Here is a 25513-nt window from a genome sequence, read left to right on the forward strand (position 1 = left end):
GAGCTCTACTGGAAGCACATTCTGAAATGCTAAACAGGAAGCCTGTAATTCAGTTACCCCTGTACTTGAGTCAACCCTCTACACCCTCAAAGTTTAGACGCTTTGTTCACTCAAAGTCCCGGTTTATTTTGCTTGTTGGTGCTGTGTTTGTGTGTTTTTTGTTTCTTGGTGCCCTGTATTTAAATATGACGAAGAACGAACTCGTCTGCTTCCATTCTGCACCGCTACTAGCTGCAGAACCACTAAAACATCTGTCTCACCTCATCATCATTGCAGGCCACGCCGTTTGGCTCGGTGGTGCGACGAACGGCGAAAGCGACACTGAATGGATTCTCGAGTCGTACCAGAAAGGAGAGGGAAAGGTGTTTGCTCAGCACGTTCGCGCTGGTATAGAGCTAATGCAGGCGGATGAGAATTCTTTGCTTGTGTTCAGCGGTGGTCAAACACGTCTGCACGCAGGACCACTCTCCGAGTCACAGTCGTATTACCGGCTCTCAATGCAGATCGACAGTACGCACTCGCCTGAGCGACGGACAACCGAAGAGTTTGCCCGTGACAGTTACGAGAATGTCGTTTTTTCTATTGCTCGATTTCACGAAATAACTAGCCGGTATCCCGAAAAGATTACGATTGTTTCGTTTGAGTTTAAGCGTGAACGATTTGTTTCACTTCATCGAGAAGCTGTCCGGTTTCCGCTAGAGAATTTCCAGTTCATCGGCATTAATCCGGACATTGTGACTGAGGAAACTCTGAAGGCAGAAGAACGAAACGCGCTTATTCCGTTTTCTAAGGATCCATACGCTTGTTTGGATCCTGTACTTCGTCAAAAGCGAATCCAAAGGAATCCGTTCCGCCGGCAGCACTCTTACTTGGATACATGTCCCGAACTTCGCGACCTCATTGAGTTCTGTCCCACTCGTTTCCATCAATTCTTTCCTGGTCGACTGCCCTGGAGTCATAATTAAGAGAAAAAGTATTTTTTTTTTATATTCTCTTGAGTCTCATTCATTACTCGAGTCTTTGTCCGTCTGATTGTTTGATGAAAGGCGAGATTTACCCAACAGTTCATCGAAAAAAGTCACTGAAGCCCATAGACTTCAAGACTTTTTATGTTTAACAGTCGATTGTGCACCTTTTATTCCCTTTCTTTCTTTTGGTATGGTGTGGTGTGGTTTTCATGTTATTCAAAAGTGCTTAGTGCTTATTCTTATTAATGTCGGCTCGTTTCATTTCTTCATGCTTGCTTTCGACACAACTGATTGCATTGCGGTTTGCTGCAACGTTCAGCGAATTGCGAAAGCAACTAACAGCAGTCAGCGTCATATTTTTTTTAATCCTGATGTTTGTGTTCTCATCGTCCATTTCTTTTTCATACAAACACATGTTGGTCTTTCAAACGATACACTTATTCTCAATACGGTTTAGCAAAACACCTATTATGTGTTTCGACACTCTGTTCTCTATGTTGTGCAAACAAATCACGTTGTGGTTGTAGTATTAAGAACAGCTCTAAACTCGTTCCGCAATTGTTGTGCGAATACATTCCAAAAACTAACAAATTTTGTGAGATTGTGAATGCTAGGGGGTTTACATCCGGCTAAAAGCGGTGTTGATAGACTTTTTAGGATTAATGCAAGGCTGTGATTTATCCAAGATTATTTTTTCGTTCGATATTTTATTCATGTGCAAGTTTAAACCTCTGTCCAGTATTCTTATGCAAGGTGAGTATTAAAATGCAACAGTTACTTGAAGCTTCAAGCCTTTTCTTTTTTTGATGTTTTTGCGATGTGCATAAAAGTTTGTTGCCATAGACATTTTCTAATTCATACATGCCTATCAATTGTCTTCTGTTATGTTTGAGATTACGAGATATCATTCCTTTTGACAAAGGTCGTGTGAGCGTCTTAAAAGAGCAACTGCAAAAATGTTTCTGTAATTGCTTTTATTCTTTTTTGTTGAATGTCTCGATTACGAAACAACCGATTAGCTGAAACTAATCTGCAAATTTCTAGGGTCAGTGACGAATGCGATAGAATTAATAAAGATATTCACTCCATATGATAGCTTCATTTACAAATTACAACAAGATTGCTTGTTTCAGTTACCCCCTGCTTCTAACACTACGTTCATTCATCTCAACGCCTCTGTGGCCTAGTCGTAACGTCCATACTATTTCAATCCTCCTATCCGGAGTTCGAGCCCGTCAACCAACGAATTATTTGGCAGTCATTCAATTGAATTAGTTATTGAATTAGCAATTGAATTATCTGCTTTTCAGTCAGTGGATGGCAGTTATTTTAAAACGGAGAACTATTTTCTCCTTCTAAGTTTATTTAATATCAATTATTCCGACTCTTCATAGCCAAATGGTAAAGTGGTTGCGTTTTCGAAATAAAATGACGCTTTATTTATGCAATGTTTTACTCGTAAATTACGAATTCAACATAGTAAGCCTTTTCCATGCTGTTTATATGTCTATGTTCGTGATAGATTATTACCTTAGAACTTTTCATGCAAGGTTTCTTGTGTTTGATAACTCGCTTAATTAACTCAGCTTACTAGAACAATGTTATACAGCGTTCCATTGATATGAAAACTGCCTCTTGTAAACGTTCTTTATACAATTCATGGTTAGTTCCGTTTATAGAACTTACGATTTATGACATATTATGTTTCTGTGAACCAGTACCACATAATTACGATTCTCCTCACCATATTTGTATTACCGAAACGCATGCGGTTTTAAAATCTAATACTTATTATTAAAATAACTAGTTACTGTGCACGTACTTAGAAGTAGTAGCAATTATTTCAACTGATCAGTTCCAATGCATCCACTTCTAGACGAAAAAAAGTATCCAAAATGTGCAAAAATTATAGCCGAGTTAGCAGAATGTCATAAATCTTATGGTCGCTTCTTTGGAAAGTGCAATGAGTTAAAGAAACAGTTAGATACCTGCTTGATGGAAGATGTATGAGTAAACAATTCAGTGCAAAACTTTATTGAATTTCATTACTGTTGCTGACATTATTGTATTAGCGGAAAGAAAAAATCAAACAAAACAAGCATATTTCTGCTCTTAAGCCGTCGCATGACATGAAAAAGCAGAAGTCGGATCATAAGGAGGATTCATGAATAGTATCGTTACGTGATTCTCGAATTTTAAACCACCTGTCTGTTAACTGGAACAGTCTCTGTTTGACTAGTTTGCTTTTTTTTCAGTTTGGAAAATACGCCTCTCATCCAGGAACTCTTCGCGCCAGTGAGGTTATGCTGTCCCCAATCTTTTGTATCTTGCATACTTTCTGTGCTTTTGTCCGTAGAACCACTTATCTTCTCATATTCACTTAGCCGGTCTTGTAGCTGCTGTCTGCTTGCCTTGCTGAATATTTGATACAAACCAAGCCATTGTTTCTTACCGCTTCGTTTACCAAGCTTTCGTGAACATTCAGCTAAAAGAATCAGATTCTCACAGTTATGGATCATGGTTTGACAAAGTGAATATAAGTCGTCAGGTAGTTCGGCACCATTAGCATCAAGTTCCTGCATTGCAGTTACCTGTGCAATGCTCATCTTTATTCCTAAAAGTACCTGTGCAAGAATCTCCGCAAAGACGTTGATCTTAGGGTTGTCAAAGGATTTATAGTTCTCTGAAAAGACGCGAACAATATTTTGAAAACGGGTATTCTCCTCTGCAGCATAATCATTCTCCTTTAGATTACGAGAAAGCAACAATTCATCCAATGAATCGAGTACCATTATGACAATTGCTGAAACAAGTGTACTAGTTCGTTTGCACCAAACAAGCTGCTCAGAAGACCGTTTTCCAACATCCGTTTCTTCATCTGTTTCTTGCTTTTTGGCAACTTGGCACAAAAGTCTGGAATGACGTTAGTTTCGAGTTCTCTGCCAATTTCTTTCTTACTTTTCGACTTGTTCAATTTCAGCGTACGGAATGCTTAATACCTCTTTGTAGTAATCCTGCTGATCAATTGAGGACTGATTCTCCATAATATTTGATTCGGAAGACATTGCGGTCTGTAAGGTTTCCAACAGGCGTTCTATGTTTAATTAAGTTTGAGTGATTTCATAATGTAAACAAAAAGCATACCCAATCAACTGTAGTAGGTGAACAACATCGATTGACACACAAATTGTAAACGAAACATATAAGAGTTCGTAATACGTTCTAGCTATAGTTTTGTATGTCTTAAAGTGACCACAAAAAACCAGAGTATTTTCATTAAATCTCTACTAATAACATTATCTGACATCAAAAACTTCCATTATGTTGTTAGTAATCATAGAACCAACCTGTTAACCTCATCAAATTGAATTTACAGCGCAAACCCAGAGTATACCTCGAGCATGCTCAGATTAGACCACCAGGTTGTCCGAATAGCAATAATTTTTGAAAGGATCGTAGCTTTCCGCACTGCGTGGATCCAATCGGAACCTCTATAAAGCTAGGCAAATGAAAAGCTAGAACGACACAGAGGACAGCGGCTTGCATTAGACGACTTAAACCATTTGTACAAACAAGCAGAATGGAACTTATGCTTGCACGTAGCACACTTCTTGTTAGGGAGGGTTCGTTCCATCGATAGCACAGCGTAACAAATTGCACACTCCTCCACACCTTCAAAATGAAGAGATATGTTTTTGTTTAGTAGCAATAATGCATCCAAAATTGTGCCGTTTTGCGAAACGAGCATGCTTTGGGAAGCCAAAATCCACGCTCTCCACTGTCTTTCATTAACGCCGACACGCTGAAGTCCTTCAATTCGAACTTGTCGAAGAGGATATGCTGCCGGAATACGGATAGACAATTCCAGTTTGTGCTCATCAACGCGATAGATAAACAACACCTCACGTGTAAGCCTGTTAACCTTAATCTCCGTATCATTTGCAGAATGAAAGTTCGTAGTCTGAAGTGCGTTCTCAACATCATCGAGTGACGCATTAACCATAATTGGAGAAATATGCTTTTCAACAAAAGATTCCATAACGCTAGTAAACGCCCGATTCTTGAAACCAGCCCAGGAAGCTCGTACAACAGACGGCATTTTACTCAAGCATTGGTACAATATGTGCGTTCCCAGAGAGCGTAAGCGATCGATGGCGGAATCATAATCATGAAGCGAATAAGAAACAATAGAGTACTTGCTGACATCCACAGGTTTCGTATAATTAAGTTGAAGGAGTTCAACGAGGAAATCCAATAATGGTTCCAGTAAGTCCATTTCAACAATTTGTTGAGTTATAGAATTTTTTATCTGATAAATTGTTCTGTCAAGGAAAAGAAATGCAACCTCCCAGGCGAGTAGGTAAGAGCGCAAGAAGGACTCATTACTGTCAACATTCCTCAGCATCTCGGTAGGGTCATCTGGGTGGTCAACAATTATCGAAAGCAATTCATCAGGAACTTCAACCTCTTCTTCTTCATTTTCATTCAATGACAACTGAAGAGTTTTCTCTTCGATGTCGCTAACGACCTTCTGTTTTAAAAAGCTCAAAGCTAACAGTTGGAGATCAACATCCCGACCTTCTGAAACGTTCGGACATAATTCTCCATAACTGCGCTTCTGTATCAACTTAACCGGACAATTTCTTAAGAATTTGATGAGTAATGATGTGCACATTCTCATCGTTATGGAATTCTTCAAAGGCGACGAGGTAACACCAAAGAACTTTTGTACAAAACACTCGTAAAATACTTGATTCGAGTCCTCTAACAGAGACTGCACATGCTCATTGTCTTCAGAAATCTTCAGGAACACCGAGTACATCCGTAATGCATAAAACTGTAAGGACAATAAACCAGGCAACTGCATAGAAGACATTTCTAATACTAGACGTAAAGAATCCAAATATTCCGTCCACAATCCATTAGGAAGAGAAGGAGCCGAGGATATAAACTTGCATGAAAACGCCAGGAACAAAACCCCTTCAGTAACGGATCCACCGCCCAAAAAGTCAGTCTTCACCTGACGAAACAAGTTTTGTAAGAGAACAACAGCTCTTGTAGGAGGCAAGATTGGTTTCTCCTTCGCTTTTCCGGGTAAAGAAGCAGTAAGTACGATAAGATTTTGAATCGTATTTGCTTCAGTTAACCTTCCAGCCAGATTATTTGCCGCCTCAAAACGAACACGTTCAATTGACTTGGTATCATGAATTCTGTCTCCCAACATCTCAAGAAGTACGGCCTTCGACAAATTGTCACGTTTGGTCAGACCGATATTCTGAAGAAATGTTTCAAGATCATCACTCGAATATTCAATGTTAAATAATGCAACTTTTACAAAATCGCTAAGTGACTGAGCGTAAACAATCTGTTCCATGGAAATGTTCTCAGATGAAGAAACACTTTCGCTTTTAAGAAAATCGAGTATCGATGATGAGTAGTCAAACAATTTCTGCATCAGATTCGCAAAAACAGAACTCTCGGAAGTGTTACGAACACAGGAGTGCACATAATTGTCGAAATCATTTATAAAGCTTTCAAGCATCGACGTTCTTGATCTTGAAGTATTTCCCAATTCAAGTATCACCCTGCAGACCAATCTTGCGAAAATAAGGTAGCTCGGTGGGAAATCATTGCATTTTGAATTAACGAGTACAGCCAAGTCAAAACTCATAGCTCGAATATAAGTATCCAAGTGGTTATCCAAGGGAGCAGTACATATATCCATTTCGATCAGATCAAGCCAAGAAAGAAGATGACTCGTATTGGGAAAATAGTGAGAAGCTACCAACGGCACATACACACGCTTGAAGTTGTCCCAATATTCTGAGGAAAAGGCAAAAATGCTAAGGCTTTCGGAAAAATTAAACATTTCCAGAAAACGAATGCATTTGTCTACCACATCACGGGCATTACGCTGCCGGACCAAAAGCCATTCCCGAATAAAAAGTACTGCGGACTCAAATATGTCCTCACGTAGTTGAGCATTCTTAGCAGTTGCACTTGTCAACACCGCCAATACATCACGCTTAACATTTTGATACTCCATCAACTCTGCGTATGTGATGTCTGAGGGCGTCTCAACAAAAAGGATATATATCGTTTTAAGCGCACTCTTGTCTTCAGACAGTAAATCTTGCAAGTCATCAGCAAAACACTCAAATATCTTTTTCATCGCTATTAGCGCATCAATATTAGTAACAAAATTCCTGCTTTTAATAAAGTAAGCAATGTCACAGAAGCAGTATTTTACCGTAGCGTCAGATACAAGTATATCTTTTGAATCGATAATATGCTGAATTAAAGCCCAATCCGGACTGTCCGTTTTTGTTAATGCTTTCACTGCAGACTGAAAATATTGGTTTAGTTCGGGAGATAAATCGAGCTTGTGAGCCAACTCCTTTGTAGAAAGGATGAAAGGAAGCTTATTTAACAATGAAACACGCTGGTTATCGTCGGGGCATTTAAGAATTGAATTCAGAACAACGGACCACACATGTTTGGCATTCTCGGTGTTCAGAGTAGATAGTAAAACCCGTAACAAAATGAATGCCGACTCTGATGTATTCATCACAATAAGCGAAGGAAGATTCTCGGTAGCAAATTTCAGTAAACTTGTATGAGAAGAGTCAAGAGAGACATGGTTAGTGGACAAGAAGCTACAAATTCGCGACAACGCCAACAAACAACGGTCCCGTCCAACACCCTCAAGGCTAAGAACGCTGAAGACAAAGTTCAAGTAAATTTCCAGAAATGATACCAGCAACTTGTGAGGATATTCCTCATCATAAGGAACAAGGAAAATTGCTTCGAGTAGCCCTAAAGTAACTTCCAGATCCTCGAAAGACGCTTCAGTAACATTATACGTTTTAAAAAATTCATCAATGATATCCGTCAAAATAACTAGGGCTTCTTTGGAAGTATTTAAAAACGTGTTCATCATTGTATGAATAAAGTCGGTACTTGCGCAATGGGGCTGCCATGCGTTCCTCAGAAAGTTGACAATATTCTTTCGGTTAGATTCCAAGATAAACTGTCGAGTACTTTCACAACAGTTGTAATACAACAACTTTCCAAAGTCAAACATATGGAGATACACATCATTTGCGAAACAACGCTGTTCTTTCTCAGCAGCCTCCATAAATGCCGCAATAAACCCATTAAAATCCTCAAGATTTTGGATGATTGAATCACAGCCTAACGCATCTACCAAATTATTAAATTCATCGTAGAAACGAGTACCGGGAGAGCAAAGTTTGCGAGAGATCAGATTCTGCAACCGGCTCTGAATCGTTCGCTTTTTATGTTCCTTCAGCATTTCAGTTTTCGCCAAGGGAAATTGTCCAACAGTGGTTCTGAGAAATATCAACATATCAATACAGGACAAACCATCCGCATTTTTTAACATCCGATGACTTTCATTTCCAAACTTTACACAGTAAGGCTCCAAAAGGTCTGGCCGATGGTGAAGCAAAGCAGTAAATAAACCATAAACACGCCTTTTGATGGCGGAATCACCAGCACTGGCAAAGTCCCAAAGTAACCCACTTTCGAGTAACTCTTGGAGGCTCTCAATGACTCCCGATTTTTCGAGTTCGTCATTTGAAAGTTTCTCAACAAGTAATCGAAACATAGAGATTGTTGAGCAAACAACTCGTATATACTTGTTATTTGAATCTTCCACCGAGACAAAGCGAAGGTCGCTCAAAGTTTCCGGACTTTCATACTTTAGAATTTCAATACAAAAAGGAGTAATGATGCCGCTAAATTTGACGTAGAGCATATCCCATTTCTCTTCTGGAAAAAGCAGTAACAAAGATTCCCGGGCTGTACGAGAAACCAAACGGTCTGTGTCGAAGAACCCAAGAAGCCACGAGCTCATAAATTGCCGTAGCCATGGTGCAATCTTGCGTCCAAGCGTCTGACTAATAAGTCCCATAGCCTTAAACGTCAATTGCCTCACACTTCGATCTTCATCAATCGCAAAACGAGGAAAATAAACAGACCAGGCATTCAGAAATTCATAATTCTCAAAGACATCACTATTTTTCATGTTCAAGAGCTCTTGAAGCGCTCGTTTTCTCGTTATTGGGTCACGTTTTTGAAAACTTTTAAAAATGATCACAACATCACTGTCAAGACTTCTCAATTGAGGAGGCTCGAATATCGATGATACAGAGGGCCCGGCAACTTCATTTTGGTAAGAAGATGCTTGGCTGTAAAGTGACTCTGACGACGATTTCCCACTTTTATTTTGTTAGCGACTAAAAATACGTAATAACGAACCTTTTCAAATAGCTTTTCTTGCTACTCATAATTAAGCGCAAAATTACAGTTGCAAGGTAGTAGATGACAGCAGTTTCTGTGCTTTCTACAGTAATAGATCACTTTACGAAACCTGCTTATTGCGGTAATCGTGTAGCCCAGTAGGGGTGCTCTGGAAGCGCGGTCAGTAAGGAAGTACCGCGGAAAAGTACTGCCACCAAAAATTTGCTTAGATATCTTAAGACGATGAAGATTTGAGGCTGTAACCGCCTGCTTGGTATATTAACGAGACCTTGGGGCTACGCAGTGGCTATACGTCTCGCTTTTTGGATCATACATATATATAAACAACAACGCTCCGCCGGTTCAAAAGCGAATATTTAAGATTAATAATTGACGAATAAATATTTACGAGATTTCCATGGACCTCTGTGACGATGTAAATTTACTTGTATACATCACTATCACACAGAGTCATCCAGATTGGTCAGAAGACACAGTCAAAAGTGAACTGGCTCAAAACCCGTTCACCATACAGACACCAAGTGCAGAGCAATATGACAGGGTAAAGGACGCGCTGCATACAAAATTAGAGGAAGCTGAAGATCAACCGAGCCCGACAGCGGTGAAGGACAAAGTTAGGTCTCGTCTCATTTCAAAATTGATTGATGAAATTCATAAATGTGACACCAAAATTGTAGCATTATCCACAGCAAAAAGCAAGGCCCAAACTCCTGTGCCGAAGGCTACACCGACACCTCCAATCTCCGGACGACAGTTGCGGAGACAGGAGCTAAAACAGAAACGACTTCAAAATATAATGATGAATATGATCGACAACATTTCCAACCATCGTTCCGGAACCCCATTCAGTCATCCCGTTAATCCAAAAGAGGCCCCAGATTATGCAAGTCTTGTTCGCCTTCCCCAAGATCTTAGAACAATCAAGACCCAAATAAAAGACGGTGTTATTTTCACATTCGAACAATTTCATCGAGAGGTCCTCCGTGTGTTTGCCAACAGTGAGATGTACAACGGCAGCGATAAGACCAGTGCCCTTTCCATTTGGGGGAAAGAATGCTTTAAATACACGGAAGAGCTCTTTGACCTGTATTACCAAGCGGAAAATGAAACGTAACAAAACAGCAATCGATAATTTGTGCACGCTGAAAACCTTGATGTAAACGAAAAGACGAAAATCTCGGTCAAATACGCGTGTCTGGGTTAATTTTAATGTTCTGCTAATGAGATCTAAAGTGTCGTTCATGCGACATAGCAGCTTGGTCTACGCCAACAGTGTCTTCCTTTTCTTGTTCATCTCAGTAAACCGGGTATTCATAATCCTCTTGGACAAAAAGTATTTCATAGAAAAAAAAGAGAATAAAAGCAGACATCTATAAGTAAATCCAAAAACTAACGGGTGAGCACAAGTGGCGACAAAAGAAAACAAGAAAGATCATTAATGGGCGCTCCACTCAATCGTACTGAGATCAACGCCTTCTTGGACAAGATCCCATAAAGGACTCAGTTCGCGCAAGAAATCAATTTTTTGCTTTACAAGATTGACTGTGTAGTCAATCTCGGCTTCTGTGGTAAAGCGACCAATACCAAAGCGGATGGAACTGTGAGCATTCTCATCACTTTGACCAATGGAACGAAGAACGTATGAAGGCTCCAAGGATGCTGAGGTACATGCGGATCCAGAAGACAATGCAACATCATTTAGTGCCATTAAAAGTGACTCGCCCTCAACGTATGCGAAAGAGATATTAACGCAGCCAGGGAATCGAGCATCAGCATCACCATTCAAGTAAGTGTAAGGAATAGACAGCAAGCCGTCACGAAGACGTTTTGAAAGCCTGGAAATGTGGGCGTGATCATAAGCCATTTCTTCTTTGCAGATGCGAGCAGCTTCACCGAACGCAACGACCAAAGGGGGAGAAAGCGTGCCGCTGCGCAAACCGCGCTCCTGGCCTCCGCCGTTGATCAAAGGCTCAATGCGAACACGGGGACGACGGCGGATGTAGGCGGCACCAATTCCTTTGGGAGCATAAATTTTGTGAGCAGAAATAGACATGCAGTCAATGTTCATTTTGTTCACGTCCAGATCAATCTTGCCAAATGCTTGTGCGCAGTCGGAATGGAAAAACACTTTCTTGCGTCGGCAGAGCTTACCGATCTGTTCCAAGGGTTGAATAACACCGATTTCATTGTTGACAGCCATAACCGAAACCAATGCGGTATCCGGCCGAATAGCCTGTTCCAGTTCATTCAGATCGATAAGACCGTTCTGTTTAACGGGAAGATACGTTACATCGAAGCCTTGCTCCTGCAAGACACGGGCAGAGTCTAAAACACACTTGTGTTCCGTTGTAACGGTAATGATATGTTTCTTTTTGCTTCGGTAAAACCTTGCAATACCTTTGATAAGCATATTGTTCGATTCCGTAGCGCCTGAAGTAAAGATGATTTCTTTTGGATCCGCGTTAATCACGCTGGCGACTTGAGCCCGAGCTCGTTCAACGGCTTTTTCGGATTCCCAGCCGTAAGCATGTGTTCTACTGTGTGGATTTCCAAATACACCCGTCAAGTAAGGCATCATTTTGTCAAGGACGCGAAAATCTACTGGAGTCGTAGCTTGAAAGTCCATGTAAATGGGACGTGTCGAGCTAGCAACGGCCTTCGCCGCCGTTTCTTCTTTTGAAGGAGATACTGGCTTTTCAATTGCAGCAGCTGGAGCCATTGCACCGTCGGCAGACACTGTGACGAAGCGTGCCTTGCGAATTCCATTCTGAGTCGATATTGCAAGACGCGACCGCACAAACCGCTGCATAAGATTACGCAAATTCGCCCTTAGAGTCGTAACCTGCATCCTGGTTGAAGAATTCTGTCACAGAAGACGTCTAATGAGTAAGAGACAGGTTGTGGTTAACGGAAGAAATGGCGATTGGGTTTCTTGAATAATACTGGCTTATGGAGGCAAACCAACCAAGAACAGATTTTGGAAACTACGAATGAACTGTAAACTAAATACATGATTATTAATAATACGAATGAAAGAACACTATTTATGTATTTTAATGGCTGATTTTGAAAGAATTATGTATTATGGTTTTCTTTGACAAATAACAAATCTGATATTACACAGACATTTAGTACATTTATACGCAGGCGTAACATAAACCGTTTATGTATAATTTATGGGTATTGCGTTTGCATACGTCTGATCGGTTTCATGAGGTACCCGAGAGTACTCGGCTGCCAGAACTCAACGTAAGCCATAGTCTTCAATGAGCTGGAAAGGATTTAAAAAAGGAATTGTGCGTGCGCCGCAGACTTTCCGGAGCAAATTTAACATTGGTGAAATTACTCGGGATCCAATCTACGAGGATGCTGGACGTCGGTTTAAAAGTTTGGAAGCTGAGACGAAGAAGCTCTCTGATGACTCGAGAAAGTATACCGATGCTGTGAACGGTATGCTGAATCACCAGTACGAGTTTGCTCAGGCTTGTATTGAGCTCTATAAACCAATTAGTGGACGTGCTTCTGATCCAGAATCCTACGAGAACGAGGGAAATGCTGCTGGAATTGAAGCCGCTGAGGCTTATAAGAAAGCCGTTGTGGAAGTGAAGGCCGAACTGGCTTCAGAGTTAGACGTAATTGAGGCTCGTATTGTCAAACCTGCTCAGGCTTTGATTACTGTAATTCGAGCAGTGGACAAGTTGCTTGTGAAACGTGATCACAAGCAATTGGACTATGACCGTCATCGTTCGAGTTTGAAGAAGCTTCAGGAGAAGAAGGATCGTTCTTTGAAGGACGAAAAACACTTGTACCAAGCCGAGACTGCGTTTGAGCAAGCTTCCCAAGAATATGAATACTACAATGACTTGTTGAAGGAAGAGCTCCCTCGTCTCTTTGAGCTGGAGACTGAGTTCATTGCTCCTTTGTTCCGTGCCCTCTATTTCATGCAATTGAATATCTTCTGGACGCTGTATGAAAAAATGAATGTCTGTGACATTGCTTATTTCAATCTCAACACCGATATTGTTGAGGAGTTCGAGGCGAAGCGTGGAGATGTGCAAGCTCGCACAGAGGCACTCACCATCACACACTTTAAGACCGCAAAACCGATTCGCAAGCTTGGTGCTCCTGGATCCAGCTCATCGCCTAAGAATAGCAATGACTCTAGTAGACCGGTCTATCCTAGCACCGACTCCAGCAAACCGGCCTACAATAGCAGTTCGAAGGCCACCGAAGCGGCCATGGACTCGATGAGTGCTGGTGTTGAGGCGCCTCCTTCATACTCAATCGTTTCTTCCTCTTCTTCTCCTTCCTTCACAGCTAATGCCCCCCCTTCGACCGCCTCGTCTGCAGCCTTTGGTACGCCTCCTGCATATGTGGACGCATCCCCTATCCAACATGCTCCTGCAGCAGCTGCTGTCCCTCCTCCTCCGCCTCCCGTTCCTGCAAAACCAGCTGTCCCTCGTGCAGAGATTGTTACCGCTCTGTATGATTACACTGCTCAAGCTCCTGGTGATCTTTCCTTCCAAGCTGGTGATCGCATTGAAATTGTCAGTCGTACCAACAATCAAAATGTATGTTGTTGCTTTGCCAAGCAGATGGTCAAGTCTTGTCTGTCGTTCTTTTGTATAAAACTAACAATTAATTCTAGGAATGGTGGATTGGTCGTTTGAATGGAGCCGAGGGCAATTTCCCCGGTAACTATGTTCAGCTTTAAACTGGCCGATCTTCCAAGCACATGATGCATCTTTAAAGGCATCCGTAAGTCTTGCCGGTTTTAAACAATGTTTTACATGTGGATTTGGACATCTTGCACATAGTCCTTTTTGGTCAGGGGGACAAGCTTCAGCTTAACATTCCTTAAAACATTCCGAAAACTGTGTGTGTGTTCAATTTTGTTTTTTGTCAACGGCTGTTAGATTTTGGCAACCGCGTCCGGATTTTTCGTCCGGCTTCATTTCGTTTAAATCAGCTGTGTTCTTATTAATGAACTATTACATTTTCATGCCAATTGTTTCACGTTTTGCAGCGTGGTATTGTCACTCTTTAGTAGGTTTTAGCGTTCTCTGTCGTATCTAAGCGAACGTCCCACATTACTCTAATCTACCTTAATGCCCCACACATTCTCACCACCAGAAACACTACACCATGAAAACTGTGCTTGGGAAGGAAAGGTCTGTGGACGGTAGGCTTACTGGAGACCTCGTGGCAAAGTCCGGCATGATTTCCTCGTCGATGAGTGTTCAAGTATAAAAACAAACAACTTGGTATAAGCAAAAAAACGGACCCTTTTCTCGTCACATACATTTTCATTCTGAGCGATGGCGAGGCAGAACGTTGTTGAAGAAGAAGTGGAGAGTCTCTGGAAGAAGATTCACTTTGGTTTGAGACCACTACATAATATTTTTGAAGAGCAATCAGAACGAGCTAAAAGGGTGAATGAGAATGTACATAATCCAGAAAAAAGGCTGAAGTTGTGCGAGGAAGCCTTGAAAACTTACATACAGGAAGAGAAGCTCGTAAAACAAGTAATCCTGTCTATGGAACGAATTGTCGGTCTCATTGAAAAAGCCCATGATCAGACAGAATACATGAACAGTAGTCCACTCACAAGAAGTCGACGGAACAGGTCACAGAGCGTTTCACGGTCCTCTCCACAGCCTCCGGTGTTTTCTAAAGGGGATGTTGTAGCCTTCAGACTTCCGCGATCAAGGAATCAAGATGGCGGCTATTGGATCCAGTGCATCATCACAAAAGTCATTGGTGAAGGCTCGAAACAAAGGTATGTGAGGATAAAAATAGAGCTGTAATGAACCCTGTGCTGATAGCATTTCTTACCGAACGAATTCTGTTCTAACGTGTTGGTACAGGTTTGAGGTTCAGGATCCAGAACCGGATGATGATGGAAACCCCGGTCAGGTGTATCGAGCGACAGCCTCTAACTTGATATATATTCCAAAGGATTCTGCTGGCTTGCTGGAACTGGCACCGGGGACAACCGTCTTAGCCCGTTACCCAGAAACAACAACCTTCTACAAGGCTGAGGTAATTGAGACCTTGAAAAACGGCTCATGCAAGCTTCATTTCGAAGGTGAAGAAGAAATTGGTAAAGAGACTATCGTGGAACGGCGACTGATTCTTAATTGCTCAAAGTGAAATTGAGTTCTCATACTTTCCTACTATCTCCGTACACTTCACATATTCCTCGTATAGACCTTCTTTAAAATGGGATGAACTCATTTCATCATGTATATAATAGATTTTTTTTTTTACAATTCATACTCTTCTTCTTGCAATTGTAGTTGACAGACACAAGATAATTCTTGATAAAATACTGCATTCGACTCTACGACACTTATTGTATACAGCTATGTATTCTGCTCGAGGCGGCTCGTTTGCATCATATCTAACACATAGTTTATTACTAACCGGTTTATGCCTCGCCTTTGCTTCTTAGAACCACTTTGACCAAAACACTATTGTTGGTGTTCCAGCTGGGAAAAGAATCCCAAAACGGTCTATCACCACTTAAGTGTGTTTGTTTTATGCGCTAAGTTAAAAAAAACGTGGAATTTTCAAAAAACTATTGAAAACATTTGTCTTCATTGAATTCTTGGTTAAAACGGCTTTCACGGCTTTCACATTAATATATCAAAGACAAAAATGGGTATTAGTGGAAAGGGATTCCAACGGACCGTTTTAAAGGCCACTATAATCTTAATAGCCGTTTTTGCCAGCTTGCTATGGATTTCATTCAAAACCGATCTCATTGACTCTCAATCGAAGGCTCTTATGAATGACTATTTGTCAACATTAACCTCCAAGAACTTCAGCAACAATGTATTATTCAAGGCAAATGAGGAAAACGTTCCTGGGCTCCGATTATGTCTCGGAATATTTTCACAAATCTCATCGATGGATCGCCGCGCTATGATCCGTAATGAATACACCAACATGATCAAGGAGACTGCCATGAAGAACGACAATGTAACTCTCAAGTTCGTTGTGGGCATTCCGTCCACTCGTGAAGAACTAGATCAAGTGCGTCTTGAGTTATTGGCATATAACGACATTGAGATTCTTCCCATGCCTGAAAATATGGACGAAGGAAAGACGACTGTGTTCTTCCAAACGTTTGGGGAAAACTATGTGCACTATCCAATCTTTGACGAAAGTGCAGAAAACAACTTGCGGGACAAGATTATGTTGGATCGCGATGATTTCAAGACGCATTACATTGAAACGTTTGAACTACCAGGAATGTTACGCTATGATGAAGTTCAAAATTACGGAAAGGAGTACGATTTTATTGCAAAAGTCGATGATGATACATTCGTGAACATTCCATACTTGCTTCAAAATTTGCGCCCACTTTTGGGGAGAAAAGAGCTATATTACGGCCGGGATTGTTGCCGTAAGGAGCTCTTAAGTGAAAGCCGCGAATTTCCTTACATGTGTGGTTTCTTTTACGTCGTTTCTCCTGATTTGGCCTTTGCTGTTAGCCATAGACGGGAAGTCTTATTGCCATGGGAGGATGTTCAAATGGGCTACAGTGTCTACAAATTGAATAAAACCAAGAACTCCATCTTTGAAAAATCTATTCTTACAAACGTTTGGCAAGACCCTGAACATGAGGCATGGAGTGTTGCTCGTCTACGCAAGAATGCAATTGCTGTACACAATTTGAAAGAACCTCAAGTTTGGCTTGAGACGGCTAAGTGGTATCGTTTAACTTATGCCTATCGCGCTCAATGCAATCGTATTGTCTCTTCCAAGCTCAGAAACCAATGCAATCGTGCGATCTTTCCCATTGTCGATTATATAAAACTGAAGAATTATGAACAGGCAGAAACTACTACCGATTTTCTCAATGTTTAGCTTACTCTGGATGAGCGTGCTTTGCTGAAAAACGCTATCTTCGTTCCTTTCATCTTGTTTTATTTAATGTCTCGTGTTCCGCTTTCTCCATTCTTGGGTTCTATAGCATGCGTTTAGTAAAAAGAAATTCATGCTTACGAACGCTCAATGAGGCTTTTCCCTTAATTTCATATTCGCTCTTAAAGTCGGCTCTCGGCGTTGCTTATCAATCACTGTCGGCTAGTCAAAGCTGTTAGTCTGCTTTATTTTGCAATTGGCGTCTTAATAGCCGAAAAAGACAGTGGCCGCACAGTATAGAAACGGAACAGACGTGTATACTTGTACACATCATATGACACTTTGTGTTTTATTTAAAGCTTCCCTCATTTGTTTGCCTCCTTTTAACTCTTGTTTGATTCTGTTAGGTATTACGCTTCAACAAACAATTCCTCACAAGCTTACTTGTAGTGTTAAAGCAATGAAACCCAAATGACTTTCAGTCTTCTCTCGTTGAAATACATCCCATAGCCTTCTTTCTGAATTTTGATTCTCTTACTACCAACCTTACAAAGCTTAACAATAAAAACAGTAATATTGCCGCTTGCGTACTCTACATTTGGACGACTCGGTATCTATAAAGACCAAGATGGGCTCTAGGTATATTGTCTGTTCAATATTTCTTCCTAAAACCGTGGAATTTCACTCGGATGATGTCGAGTTTTCAACTTCACCTTATTGTGACAATTCCGAGTCCGCACTTGAACAGTCTCTATATGAAAACCCCTTGAGTAATTCTGTTCCAGGTAGTCCCAGAAAAAATGGAGACATTTCCGATAAAGAGAAATCATTAATCGATTCTTTACGTGATAATGTTCCACACTCTACAAAAAACATTTCAGTGTCAGCATTGTCTTCTAGCACTGCTACTTTAACAGACCATGTATTTGACTCTGTAGGACAAACAAGCTCTCCTCCATCAGAGTCTTCAATCCTTCACTGTGGAAGTCGCAGGAGGACTTTAATTCAACCTGCATTCAAGGATCCCAACTTACCTCCCTCTTCTGTTGCCGAGCATGGAGGATGTACTAAAAACACGAATACGAGCTCGTTATTTCCTCATCTTACTAAGCCAAGCGTGAAAAGTTCCGATAACTCTTCTCACTCTTTCAAAGACAAACTCGACTGTGCCCGTTGTGTAGTCACAGACTGTCATTCAAGCAACGGGGGACTTAGGAATTCAGTAAAATCCGCCCAAAGGCACGGTTACTTGTCCGATGTTCTATTCGTTGGTACACCGGGTTTATCTACTCAGGCACTTTCAGATTCGACGCGTTCGAAAATGGAAAATCTCTTAAAAAACGAAGCAAATTGTTACCCAGTCTTTGTGGATGATGATGTCTTTGTTGGTCACTACAATCACTTCTGTAAGCAGATTTTGTGGCCGTGCTTCCATCAACAGATATCGTGTATACCAAATTCTATAACTTATGAAGAGCATTTATGGAAATATTTTTGCGTTCTTAATGAAGCATTCGCAGACAGAATTGTTAAGCTTTATAAGAAGGGTGACATTATTTGGATTAATGATTACCATTTATTCATTTTGCCTATGCTTCTCCGAAAACGTCTTCCGAATGCAAAAATTGGCTTCTTTTTACACGTTTCCTTCCCAACCTCAGAAATATTCCGCTGTCTTGCTTTTCGAAAGGCGTTATTAGAAGGTATACTGGGTTCAAACTTGATTGGGTTCCAAACAGAAGAATATGCAAGACACTTTCTCCAATCTTGCTCTCGCGTATTGTACTTAGAGGTTATGTCAAATGGCGTCTTGACGGATGACGGCTTTGTTGAAGTTAAATCTATGCCTACTGGAATTGATTGTGAGGATTTGCTGAACAAACTTCAGACTGACGAAGTTTCTGCTTGGATCAATAAGCTATCGGATCGATTTCGTGACAAAATTCTGCTTGTTGGCCGTGATAAGCTAGACCATGTGAAAGGTGTTCGCCAAAAACTACTTGCATTTGAAAAGTTTCTGTGCATGTATCCAGCTTACCGAAAACGAGTTGTTCTTTTCCAAGTAGCGCAGTCCACGAACGAAGAAAATGCGACTCAGTCTTCCGTGTATGATATTGTTTCACGTATCAATTCTTGTTTTTCAGACTTAACATCGCAACATGTACCTGTATACTTTTTGCGTCAAGACATTGATTTCCCTCAGTACTTGGCTTTGTTGACTGTTGCTGATGCATTGGTTGTTTCCTCTTTGCGGGAAGGTATGAACCTGACATGTCATGAATACATTGTATGCCAACGGCAGCGCAAGAAACCTTTAGTACTTAGTGAATTTGCAGGCAGTGCATCACTACTTGGCGCAAATGCGTTTTTGGTTAATCCTTGGCATGCTCGGGGAATGGCCGAAGCTATTTATAAGGCAATTACTCTGTCACCGGATGAAGCAGCGAAAATGCATGAACGTCAATACAATTTGGTTCTGCATAACGATGGAGCCCGTTGGGCAAAACAAGTCTGTGAAGCTATCACTAGCGCTTGGGAAAACAACATGTTCCATCAATCAACTCGCATTCCCCTTTTTAAGGGACATTCGTTTCAATCTATATATCAATCAACGAAAAGACGATTTTTTGTTCTTGATTGGGAAGGCACCATTTCCAGTTGGGGCGTAAAAGGTGAAATTGTGAGTTCTAACATGCAACAAGCCATGCATTTACTATCTTCATTGTGTGAAGACCCTGTGAATGATGTCTATGTTGCGAGTTCACAATCCTGTGCCGAGATGGAAACGCTATTCTACTTGCTTCCCAATCTAGGACTTATTGCAGAAAACGGTTGTTATGCCTCGCAGTCATTATTAAATCGTGAAGAACGGAAATGGTTTGATATGACTGCACAAGTTGATTTATCCTGGAGAGGTAGCGCTAAAAATATTTTGACACGTTATGCATGTCTAATTCCCAACTCGTTTATTGAGGATAAAAACGTTACCTTCATTTTCCACTTTGAGTCTGCTGAAGATAAAGACGCTGCTATTCGTGTTGCAAAAGACTGCTGTAATGCGTTTAATGACGATGTTTCTGGTTGCCATGCTGTTCCCCTTAACGGCGCTATTATTTGTGAGCCTATTGGCATCAACAAAGCCGTCGCGACGAACTGTCTTTACGCAATGAAAACCTCAGAAGGGGTGAAGTACGACATGGTCTTTGCTGCTGGAAATGATCGAACTGATGAGTGCTTATATAACTGGGCGTCAAGTTTGAGCAAGACTGAACCGGACGTTCTTGTTACGACAGTGAATGTTGGTTCTCGTAATACTGCGGCTTCACACTTGTCTAGCAGTATCATTGGTTTTAATAAGTCTATGGAAGTTATGTATCGCAATAACTGAAGTAACATTTACATGGGTTTGCTGGATTCGGGTAAATAGATAAATAAATAATTATATTCTATGACTTTAAATCATTTAAAGGAACTCTAACTGTGAGTAATCTTCGCATTACGAACAAATCACATAGCGTCAACCGACGCCTTAATAAACTCTGCTTCTCTTGCTTTAGTAATGAATAATGCATGAATGTCACATCGTTAATAATCGATGTACTTCCGTAATGTTATATAACGTATTCCAACGAAAAGCAACACCAAGCGTTTAGTGTTGCTGTTTTGTGACTGTCCATAACCCTACCCTGGCGGCAAACCACTACTATAAAAGGCCAGGACGCGCACCCAGTTCATCAGATCAAAAAAGTAAGAGGTCAGCCACGGTGCTTACATTGACTCAGTGTGTAACCACTGCCAGAGTCTCCGGACTTTGAGACCTCGAGAGAGATATTCGTTGATAAAGAACCCTGCTCTTATGACCTATTCAGTTAGGCAATTGGCGTAGGGGCCGACGATGCGAAACATTCATTCGTAGTTTATAGTTTTTAATTTATTGATTAAAAGAGAATTTGTTGTTAATTGTGTGGTTGTGTTTGACAGAGGTTACGGTGCTTATTGCTGGTTTCCCTTTCTTGAGTTTGTTGGTCTCACTAGTTGACGCGGATTTGGTAGAATTGTTCGTTCAATCGTTTGTCGAAAGCGTTTTATGCTCTGCCAATCCACCCATCACTCAATGTGTCACAATGCTGTATGGTCATCAGAAATTCATTCATATTTCTTTTTAGCGTAACATTTAAACATAATAGCCAGTCTTTTTGAGCCAGTCGACAATATCGCCGCTAGACTTAGCAATGAAGGAAGCACTAGAACGCACAACATCAATTGCTTGACGAAGAGGACGCTCGTACTTTCTCGTATCCTTGTCGGCAAAGAAGGCTTCGATTTTCTTGATGTCCTCCTCAGAGGTGAAGCTAGAACACATGAGATTGACAACAGTACCTTGCATGGTACCAGCTGCAGGCAAACGCTTGCAAATCTCAGGCCAGTGAGTTGTGTTGAAGTCCCACATAGCACGGATACCCTTTGCGGAATTACGGCAAGAACCGTAGACAATGTAAATATCTTGGTCCTTAACAATAGGGTCCAACACCAAACGAAGGGTGCGTTGAAGCAACTCGTCATCTTGAGTACGTCCGAAGGAACGCAGAGCGTAAATCTTCTCATAAGGATTACGAGAAGTCTTGTAAATGTTGAGCAATTGCTCCCATTGCTTCTTTCCACCGTGAGTGATCACAATTTGGAATACGGCAGAACGAAGGTTATCGTTGATAGCAGAACTGTCACCTTGAACGTAGGCATCGAACATGGCTCTGGCAGCGGCAATAACCTTTTCATCTCCGTTGAGACCAGCAACAGAAAACAAAAGGGCCTTGAATTGGCGAGAAATGTGGTCATCCTTATCGTCAAACTTCCAGCCAAGCTCATGGCACTTGGGTGCAGAGATGTCCAAGAGGAACTTTCTCAAGGCGGTGGTAAGTTCCTTAGATTGGAAGTTCATTGTGTTGTTGATGCCATTAATGCGTTGCAACATAATGCTGAAAACAACGAACGAGCTATCATGCTTCCAATGGCGGACAATGTTAAACAAATCACTGACATGTCCGTAACCAGCGCGAGAAATAGCGGCAACGTCGGCTACCAAACCAGCTCTGTCTTCCACAGTCAAGTAATCAGGTTGTGCAACGGCAAGCTTTGAGAGACGCTCAAGATGAGCGGAAGTGTAAGCGACACGGTAGATGGCAGTTTGGTCGGCGTTCAACTTGTACGAAACCAAAGCGTCCTTGTCGGCAGGTATAAGAGCAGAACGCTCAGTAGAGACGAGTTTTTCATCAACAACAGCCTTTCCGTCCTTCAAAGTCTTCAGCTTCAGGGGAAGCCAGTAAAGAGTCTTGTCTTCCTCCTCCTTCACGTCACCACTCGAGAGGAAGCGGTGTTGTTCAACCTTCAGACCCTTTTCAGTTTCAGTGACAGAAACGACAGGGAAACCAATCTTCTTAACCCAGCAGTTCATGATTCCGTTGACGTCGATACCGCTAACTTCAGAAAGAGCATCCCAAAGGTTCTCGGTTACGGCGTTACCGTAACGATGCTTGGAAATGTAACGCTGGATGCCCTTGATGAAAACATCCTCACTAAGGTATTTACTGATCATGCGAATGACACAAGAACCCTTAGAGTAAGAAATGGCATCAAACATTTGGTTAATTTCGTATTCATGAAGAATGGGCATCTCGATAGGATGGCTCGAACGAAGGGAGTCAAGAGACAAAGCGGATTGAAGGTTGTCAATGACATATCCTTCCCACACCTTCCACTCGGGATAGAAATGGTTACAACTGAACCAGGACATCCACGTAGCAAAACCTTCGTTCAACCACAGACTGTCCCAGAACTGCATGGTAACGAGGTTACCAAACCATTGGTGAGCCAATTCGTGCTGTACGACTTCCGCAACGCGTTCAATCGTAGCAGCTGCCGAGTTTTCATCAACAATAACGGCGGACAGACGGTAGGTAACAAGACCCCAGTTTTCCATGGCACCGGCCTCAAAATCGGGAATAGCGACCATGTCGCATTTGGGAAGGGGATAGGGCTCGTTGAAAACACCGGAGAAGAAATCCAGCGTCTTGGCACCCAAGTCAGCAGCAAACTTTCCGAGATGAGCGGAGCCAGGAGTAGTATATACACGGACGGGAAGCTTAGCACAGTGCTCGCCGGAAGTGAAAGCCTCAACGTACTCGAGCTCGCCGACAACCCAAGCCAAAAGGTATGTGGACATAGTGACTGTCTTGGCAAAGTCCACAGTCTTGTAGCCGTTGTCAAGGCTCTCCTTTGCAGCATTCATATTACTGAGGATCACAAAGTTTTCTTTAGCAGTGATAGAAATAGAAAAGGTGGCCTTCAGAGCCGGCTCATCCCAACAGGGGAAAGCACGACGAGCGCTTGTGGGCTCGAATTGTGTGGTACCAAGGTATTTCGTTTTACCGTCAGCATCAACATAGCTTGAGCGGTAGAAACCTTCCATTCCGCTCGAAATGATGGCACAGAAAGAAATAGACAAGACAGCGACCGTATTCGCGGGAACGGTGCTGTTAAAATGAAGAATTACGCGCTCGTCTTCTGTAGCATATTCAATATCGTCCGTCCAAACGGCTTGCTTGCCCCATTCTAAGCACACAGAAAGGAAACGAATATTCAAACTGTGGAGAGTAATTGTGTTTGTGTCTTCAAGCACATCCAACTGGATAGCAACTTTTCCGCCATACGTGAAGGTGTCCAAATCCGGATACAACTTTAAATCATAGTGAATGGGTTTCACATTTTTTGGCAACGTAGTCCGTTGGTCCTCTGTGTCCACTGCAGGAGTTGGAGCAGTAACTTGCATTTTAGAGATTATGTTCTAATAAAACTACAAGCGAAATAAATGATCGTCACGAGCAAATCTCAGGAATTGAAAAGAAAAACGAGAAGGAAACGCAAGAAAGAACAAGTAGGAAGAGCTTTGAAAGGAATACGTTAGTATCGACTATGACGGACTGTTCAATACAAAGGGAATCGGTCTTGAGCCGCCGAGTCGTATAGTGAGTGGTAGAGGATAAGTTCTTGCGCGTACAGGTTTGGAGGTTATAAGCTATCTCGGTCATATGACGTCATTTCTTGTTAGCCGTTGAGGAGTCATTTGTTGCCGATTTTGGAATGCAAGAAGACATAGCTCGAGAGGCCCCAGGAATTGTCTTACGTGCGTCGGTAGATAAGCAGAATTCAGCGCCTGTTTTCGTTCTTCGTGTACTATTTTGTCTTGTTTCTTTTTTATAATTTAGGTACTTTTTAATGAACAGAGAGATCTTCGCAACAAGCGAACATAGGAAAAAAAAACGTAATTTCAATTAGCGAAACAGAATAATATCCATACATAGTATGCTGGATTAGAGACGATTCGGATTATCTAACACGTAAATACTGTTATATTAACTTGTTTTTATCGCATTTCGCGGTGATGTCGGCTCTAATACTGCCGGTGTGGCATAATAAGGGACTCCACGTGTGACGCTTGATGAGCACGTGTAGGTTATCGGCAAGCTTCCCCTCGGGGAAGATAAGTTCCACTGCGGATGATAGGAAATCAGCAACTTAAGGTTGCACGTGCTTGGAGATAGTTAAGGGGTGGAGTAAAACGATAGCGAAGAAAATGATATGTGTTCATTAAAACGCGCAACGCGTACAGGGTAAACAATACAGAGGAGCCATGCTGAAAGAGCAGTTAGTAGAAGGGGTAATATTCGCATCGGTAGTTATAGAAATCCAAGTGAATAGTTGTCGTTGATTAAGTGTGTGCGGCGTCTCCCTGAATTGCTATGTTTAGTTATTGCCAATGAAAGTGATTTGCGAACTCCGAGGATGAATCGACCTCCGAGGACCTACGAACGTGGGCTATTTTGTAACACACGAACACAAGAATAGTCTAAATTAATCCATAGAGGCTTAACATATATACGTAAATTAAATATGCAACACTGTAGGCTGATTCCTTGATACATCTAGTTGTTTTTTATTCCTTCCATAATTTTGAATATTTTAATAATTTACAGATAAATTAATATTTACAAGTGGGTTCTCAGCATTACATTTCAGCCCTTTCAAATTTTATCATTAGGTAGTAATGATTGTCCACGGTAATATACGAGCTTCATAAGAACATATCCATTCTGTCTTGGTAACCTACGGCCCTCTTCTTAATATCTGTAGAACATTCCAATGCAATGCCATTGTAAGCCACAGAAGCTTTAGACTAGTGAACAATTGCATATTGAAATTGCTCTGGATTATACCAGTATACGATCATTTCACCATACAGCAATTTTTGCAGATCAAAATTCGCATCCCTCCATTATCTCTTCTATCAGCAAAAATTCTAACGGTAATGTTTGTCTCCTAATAGCAATGCA

At 41.5% G+C, this 25513-nt stretch overlaps 11 protein-coding genes across 11 annotated transcripts; 7 read left to right on the forward strand and 4 right to left on the reverse strand.

Moving 5' to 3' along the window:
- Nucleotides 1–26: 26 nt before the first annotated feature.
- SJAG_00190 (hypothetical protein) lies at nt 27–965 on the forward strand (the record flags this gene model as incomplete). The annotated part of the gene is made up of 1 exon (XM_002171450.1): nt 27–965. The coding sequence occupies one exon, from the start codon at nt 27–29 to the stop codon at nt 963–965; it is 939 nt and encodes a 312-aa protein (XP_002171486.1).
- Nucleotides 966–2686: 1721 nt separating this feature from the next.
- SJAG_05398 (inner membrane protein) lies at nt 2687–4166 on the forward strand. Its single transcript, XM_011050665.1, has 2 exons — nt 2687–2972; nt 3041–4166. Exons 1-2 carry the CDS (start codon nt 2829–2831, stop codon nt 3134–3136), a joined length of 240 nt encoding a protein of 79 aa, XP_011048967.1. The 5' UTR covers nt 2687–2828; the 3' UTR covers nt 3137–4166.
- On the reverse strand, nt 2736–4155 carry SJAG_00189 (hypothetical protein). Its single transcript, XM_002171449.2, has 2 exons — nt 3927–4155; nt 2736–3881 (listed from the first exon to the last, which is right to left on the reverse strand). Exons 1-2 carry the CDS (start codon nt 4031–4033, stop codon nt 3164–3166), a joined length of 825 nt encoding a protein of 274 aa, XP_002171485.1. The 5' UTR covers nt 4034–4155; the 3' UTR covers nt 2736–3163.
- Nucleotides 4090–9397, reverse strand: SJAG_00188 (ubiquitin-protein ligase E3). The gene is made up of 2 exons (XM_002171448.2): nt 9252–9397; nt 4090–9211 (listed from the first exon to the last, which is right to left on the reverse strand). The coding sequence occupies exons 1-2, from the start codon at nt 9278–9280 to the stop codon at nt 4468–4470; spliced, it is 4773 nt and encodes a 1590-aa protein (XP_002171484.1). The 5' UTR covers nt 9281–9397; the 3' UTR covers nt 4090–4467.
- Nucleotides 9398–9448: 51 nt separating this feature from the next.
- On the forward strand, nt 9449–10658 carry SJAG_00187 (bromodomain containing protein 1). The gene has a single exon (XM_002171447.2). It carries the CDS (start codon nt 9652–9654, stop codon nt 10366–10368), a length of 717 nt encoding a protein of 238 aa, XP_002171483.1. The 5' UTR covers nt 9449–9651; the 3' UTR covers nt 10369–10658.
- On the reverse strand, nt 9516–12243 carry SJAG_00186 (cysteine desulfurase Nfs1). Its single transcript, XM_002171446.2, has one exon. The coding sequence runs from the start codon at nt 12100–12102 to the stop codon at nt 10690–10692; it is 1413 nt and encodes a 470-aa protein (XP_002171482.1). The 5' UTR covers nt 12103–12243; the 3' UTR covers nt 9516–10689.
- A 155-nt stretch (nt 12244–12398) lies between these two features.
- Nucleotides 12399–14258, forward strand: SJAG_00185 (BAR adaptor protein Hob1). The gene is made up of 2 exons (XM_002171445.2): nt 12399–13825; nt 13903–14258. The coding sequence occupies exons 1-2, from the start codon at nt 12521–12523 to the stop codon at nt 13966–13968; spliced, it is 1371 nt and encodes a 456-aa protein (XP_002171481.1). The 5' UTR covers nt 12399–12520; the 3' UTR covers nt 13969–14258.
- A 122-nt stretch (nt 14259–14380) lies between these two features.
- On the forward strand, nt 14381–15511 carry SJAG_00184 (SAGA complex subunit Sgf29). The gene is made up of 2 exons (XM_002171444.2): nt 14381–15033; nt 15122–15511. The coding sequence occupies exons 1-2, from the start codon at nt 14573–14575 to the stop codon at nt 15405–15407; spliced, it is 747 nt and encodes a 248-aa protein (XP_002171480.1). The 5' UTR covers nt 14381–14572; the 3' UTR covers nt 15408–15511.
- A 120-nt stretch (nt 15512–15631) lies between these two features.
- On the forward strand, nt 15632–17686 carry SJAG_00183 (galactosylxylosylprotein 3-beta- galactosyltransferase Pvg1). The gene has a single exon (XM_002171443.2). It carries the CDS (start codon nt 15915–15917, stop codon nt 17127–17129), a length of 1215 nt encoding a protein of 404 aa, XP_002171479.1. The 5' UTR covers nt 15632–15914; the 3' UTR covers nt 17130–17686.
- Nucleotides 17626–20596, forward strand: SJAG_00182 (trehalose synthase complex regulatory subunit TSL1). The gene has a single exon (XM_002171442.2). It carries the CDS (start codon nt 17755–17757, stop codon nt 20512–20514), a length of 2760 nt encoding a protein of 919 aa, XP_002171478.1. The 5' UTR covers nt 17626–17754; the 3' UTR covers nt 20515–20596.
- A 658-nt stretch (nt 20597–21254) lies between these two features.
- Nucleotides 21255–24165, reverse strand: SJAG_00181 (aminopeptidase Ape2). Its single transcript, XM_002171441.2, has one exon. It carries the CDS (start codon nt 23950–23952, stop codon nt 21301–21303), a length of 2652 nt encoding a protein of 883 aa, XP_002171477.1. The 5' UTR covers nt 23953–24165; the 3' UTR covers nt 21255–21300.
- Between the last annotated feature and the right edge of the window lie 1348 nt (nt 24166–25513).

Source organism: Schizosaccharomyces japonicus, assembly GCF_000149845.2.
Source record: "Schizosaccharomyces japonicus yFS275 unplaced genomic scaffold supercont5.1, whole genome shotgun sequence".
NCBI classification, from domain to species: Eukaryota; Fungi; Ascomycota; class Schizosaccharomycetes; order Schizosaccharomycetales; family Schizosaccharomycetaceae; genus Schizosaccharomyces; species Schizosaccharomyces japonicus.

Bases quoted from the DNA above. Each gene is read 5' to 3' on its own strand.
- SJAG_05398 (XM_011050665.1), top strand. From the start codon at position 2,829: ATGCATCCACTTCTAGACGAAAAAAAGTATCCAAAATGTGCAAAAATT. The intron at 2,973-3,040 runs GTATGAGTAAAC...TTATTGTATTAG, and splicing joins ATACCTGCTTGATGGAAGAT to CGGAAAGAAAAAATCAAACA.
- SJAG_00189 (XM_002171449.2), bottom strand. From the start codon at position 4,033: ATGTCTTCCGAATCAAATATTATGGAGAATCAGTCCTCAATTGATCAG. The intron at 3,882-3,926 runs GTAAGAAAGAAA...ACGTCATTCCAG, and splicing joins GAAATTGAACAAGTCGAAAA to ACTTTTGTGCCAAGTTGCCA.
- SJAG_00188 (XM_002171448.2), bottom strand. From the start codon at position 9,280: ATGAGTAGCAAGAAAAGCTATTTGAAAAG. The intron at 9,212-9,251 runs GTTCGTTATTAC...ACAAAATAAAAG, and splicing joins AAGAAAAGCTATTTGAAAAG to TGGGAAATCGTCGTCAGAGT.
- SJAG_00187 (XM_002171447.2), top strand. From the start codon at position 9,652: ATGGACCTCTGTGACGATGTAAATTTACTTGTATACATCACTATCACA.
- SJAG_00186 (XM_002171446.2), bottom strand. From the start codon at position 12,102: ATGCAGGTTACGACTCTAAGGGCGAATTTGCGTAATCTTATGCAGCGG.
- SJAG_00185 (XM_002171445.2), top strand. From the start codon at position 12,521: ATGAGCTGGAAAGGATTTAAAAAAGGAATTGTGCGTGCGCCGCAGACT. The intron at 13,826-13,902 runs GTATGTTGTTGC...AATTAATTCTAG, and splicing joins GTCGTACCAACAATCAAAAT to GAATGGTGGATTGGTCGTTT.
- SJAG_00184 (XM_002171444.2), top strand. From the start codon at position 14,573: ATGGCGAGGCAGAACGTTGTTGAAGAAGAAGTGGAGAGTCTCTGGAAG. The intron at 15,034-15,121 runs GTATGTGAGGAT...GTGTTGGTACAG, and splicing joins GGTGAAGGCTCGAAACAAAG to GTTTGAGGTTCAGGATCCAG.
- SJAG_00183 (XM_002171443.2), top strand. From the start codon at position 15,915: ATGGGTATTAGTGGAAAGGGATTCCAACGGACCGTTTTAAAGGCCACT.
- SJAG_00182 (XM_002171442.2), top strand. From the start codon at position 17,755: ATGGGCTCTAGGTATATTGTCTGTTCAATATTTCTTCCTAAAACCGTG.
- SJAG_00181 (XM_002171441.2), bottom strand. From the start codon at position 23,952: ATGCAAGTTACTGCTCCAACTCCTGCAGTGGACACAGAGGACCAACGG.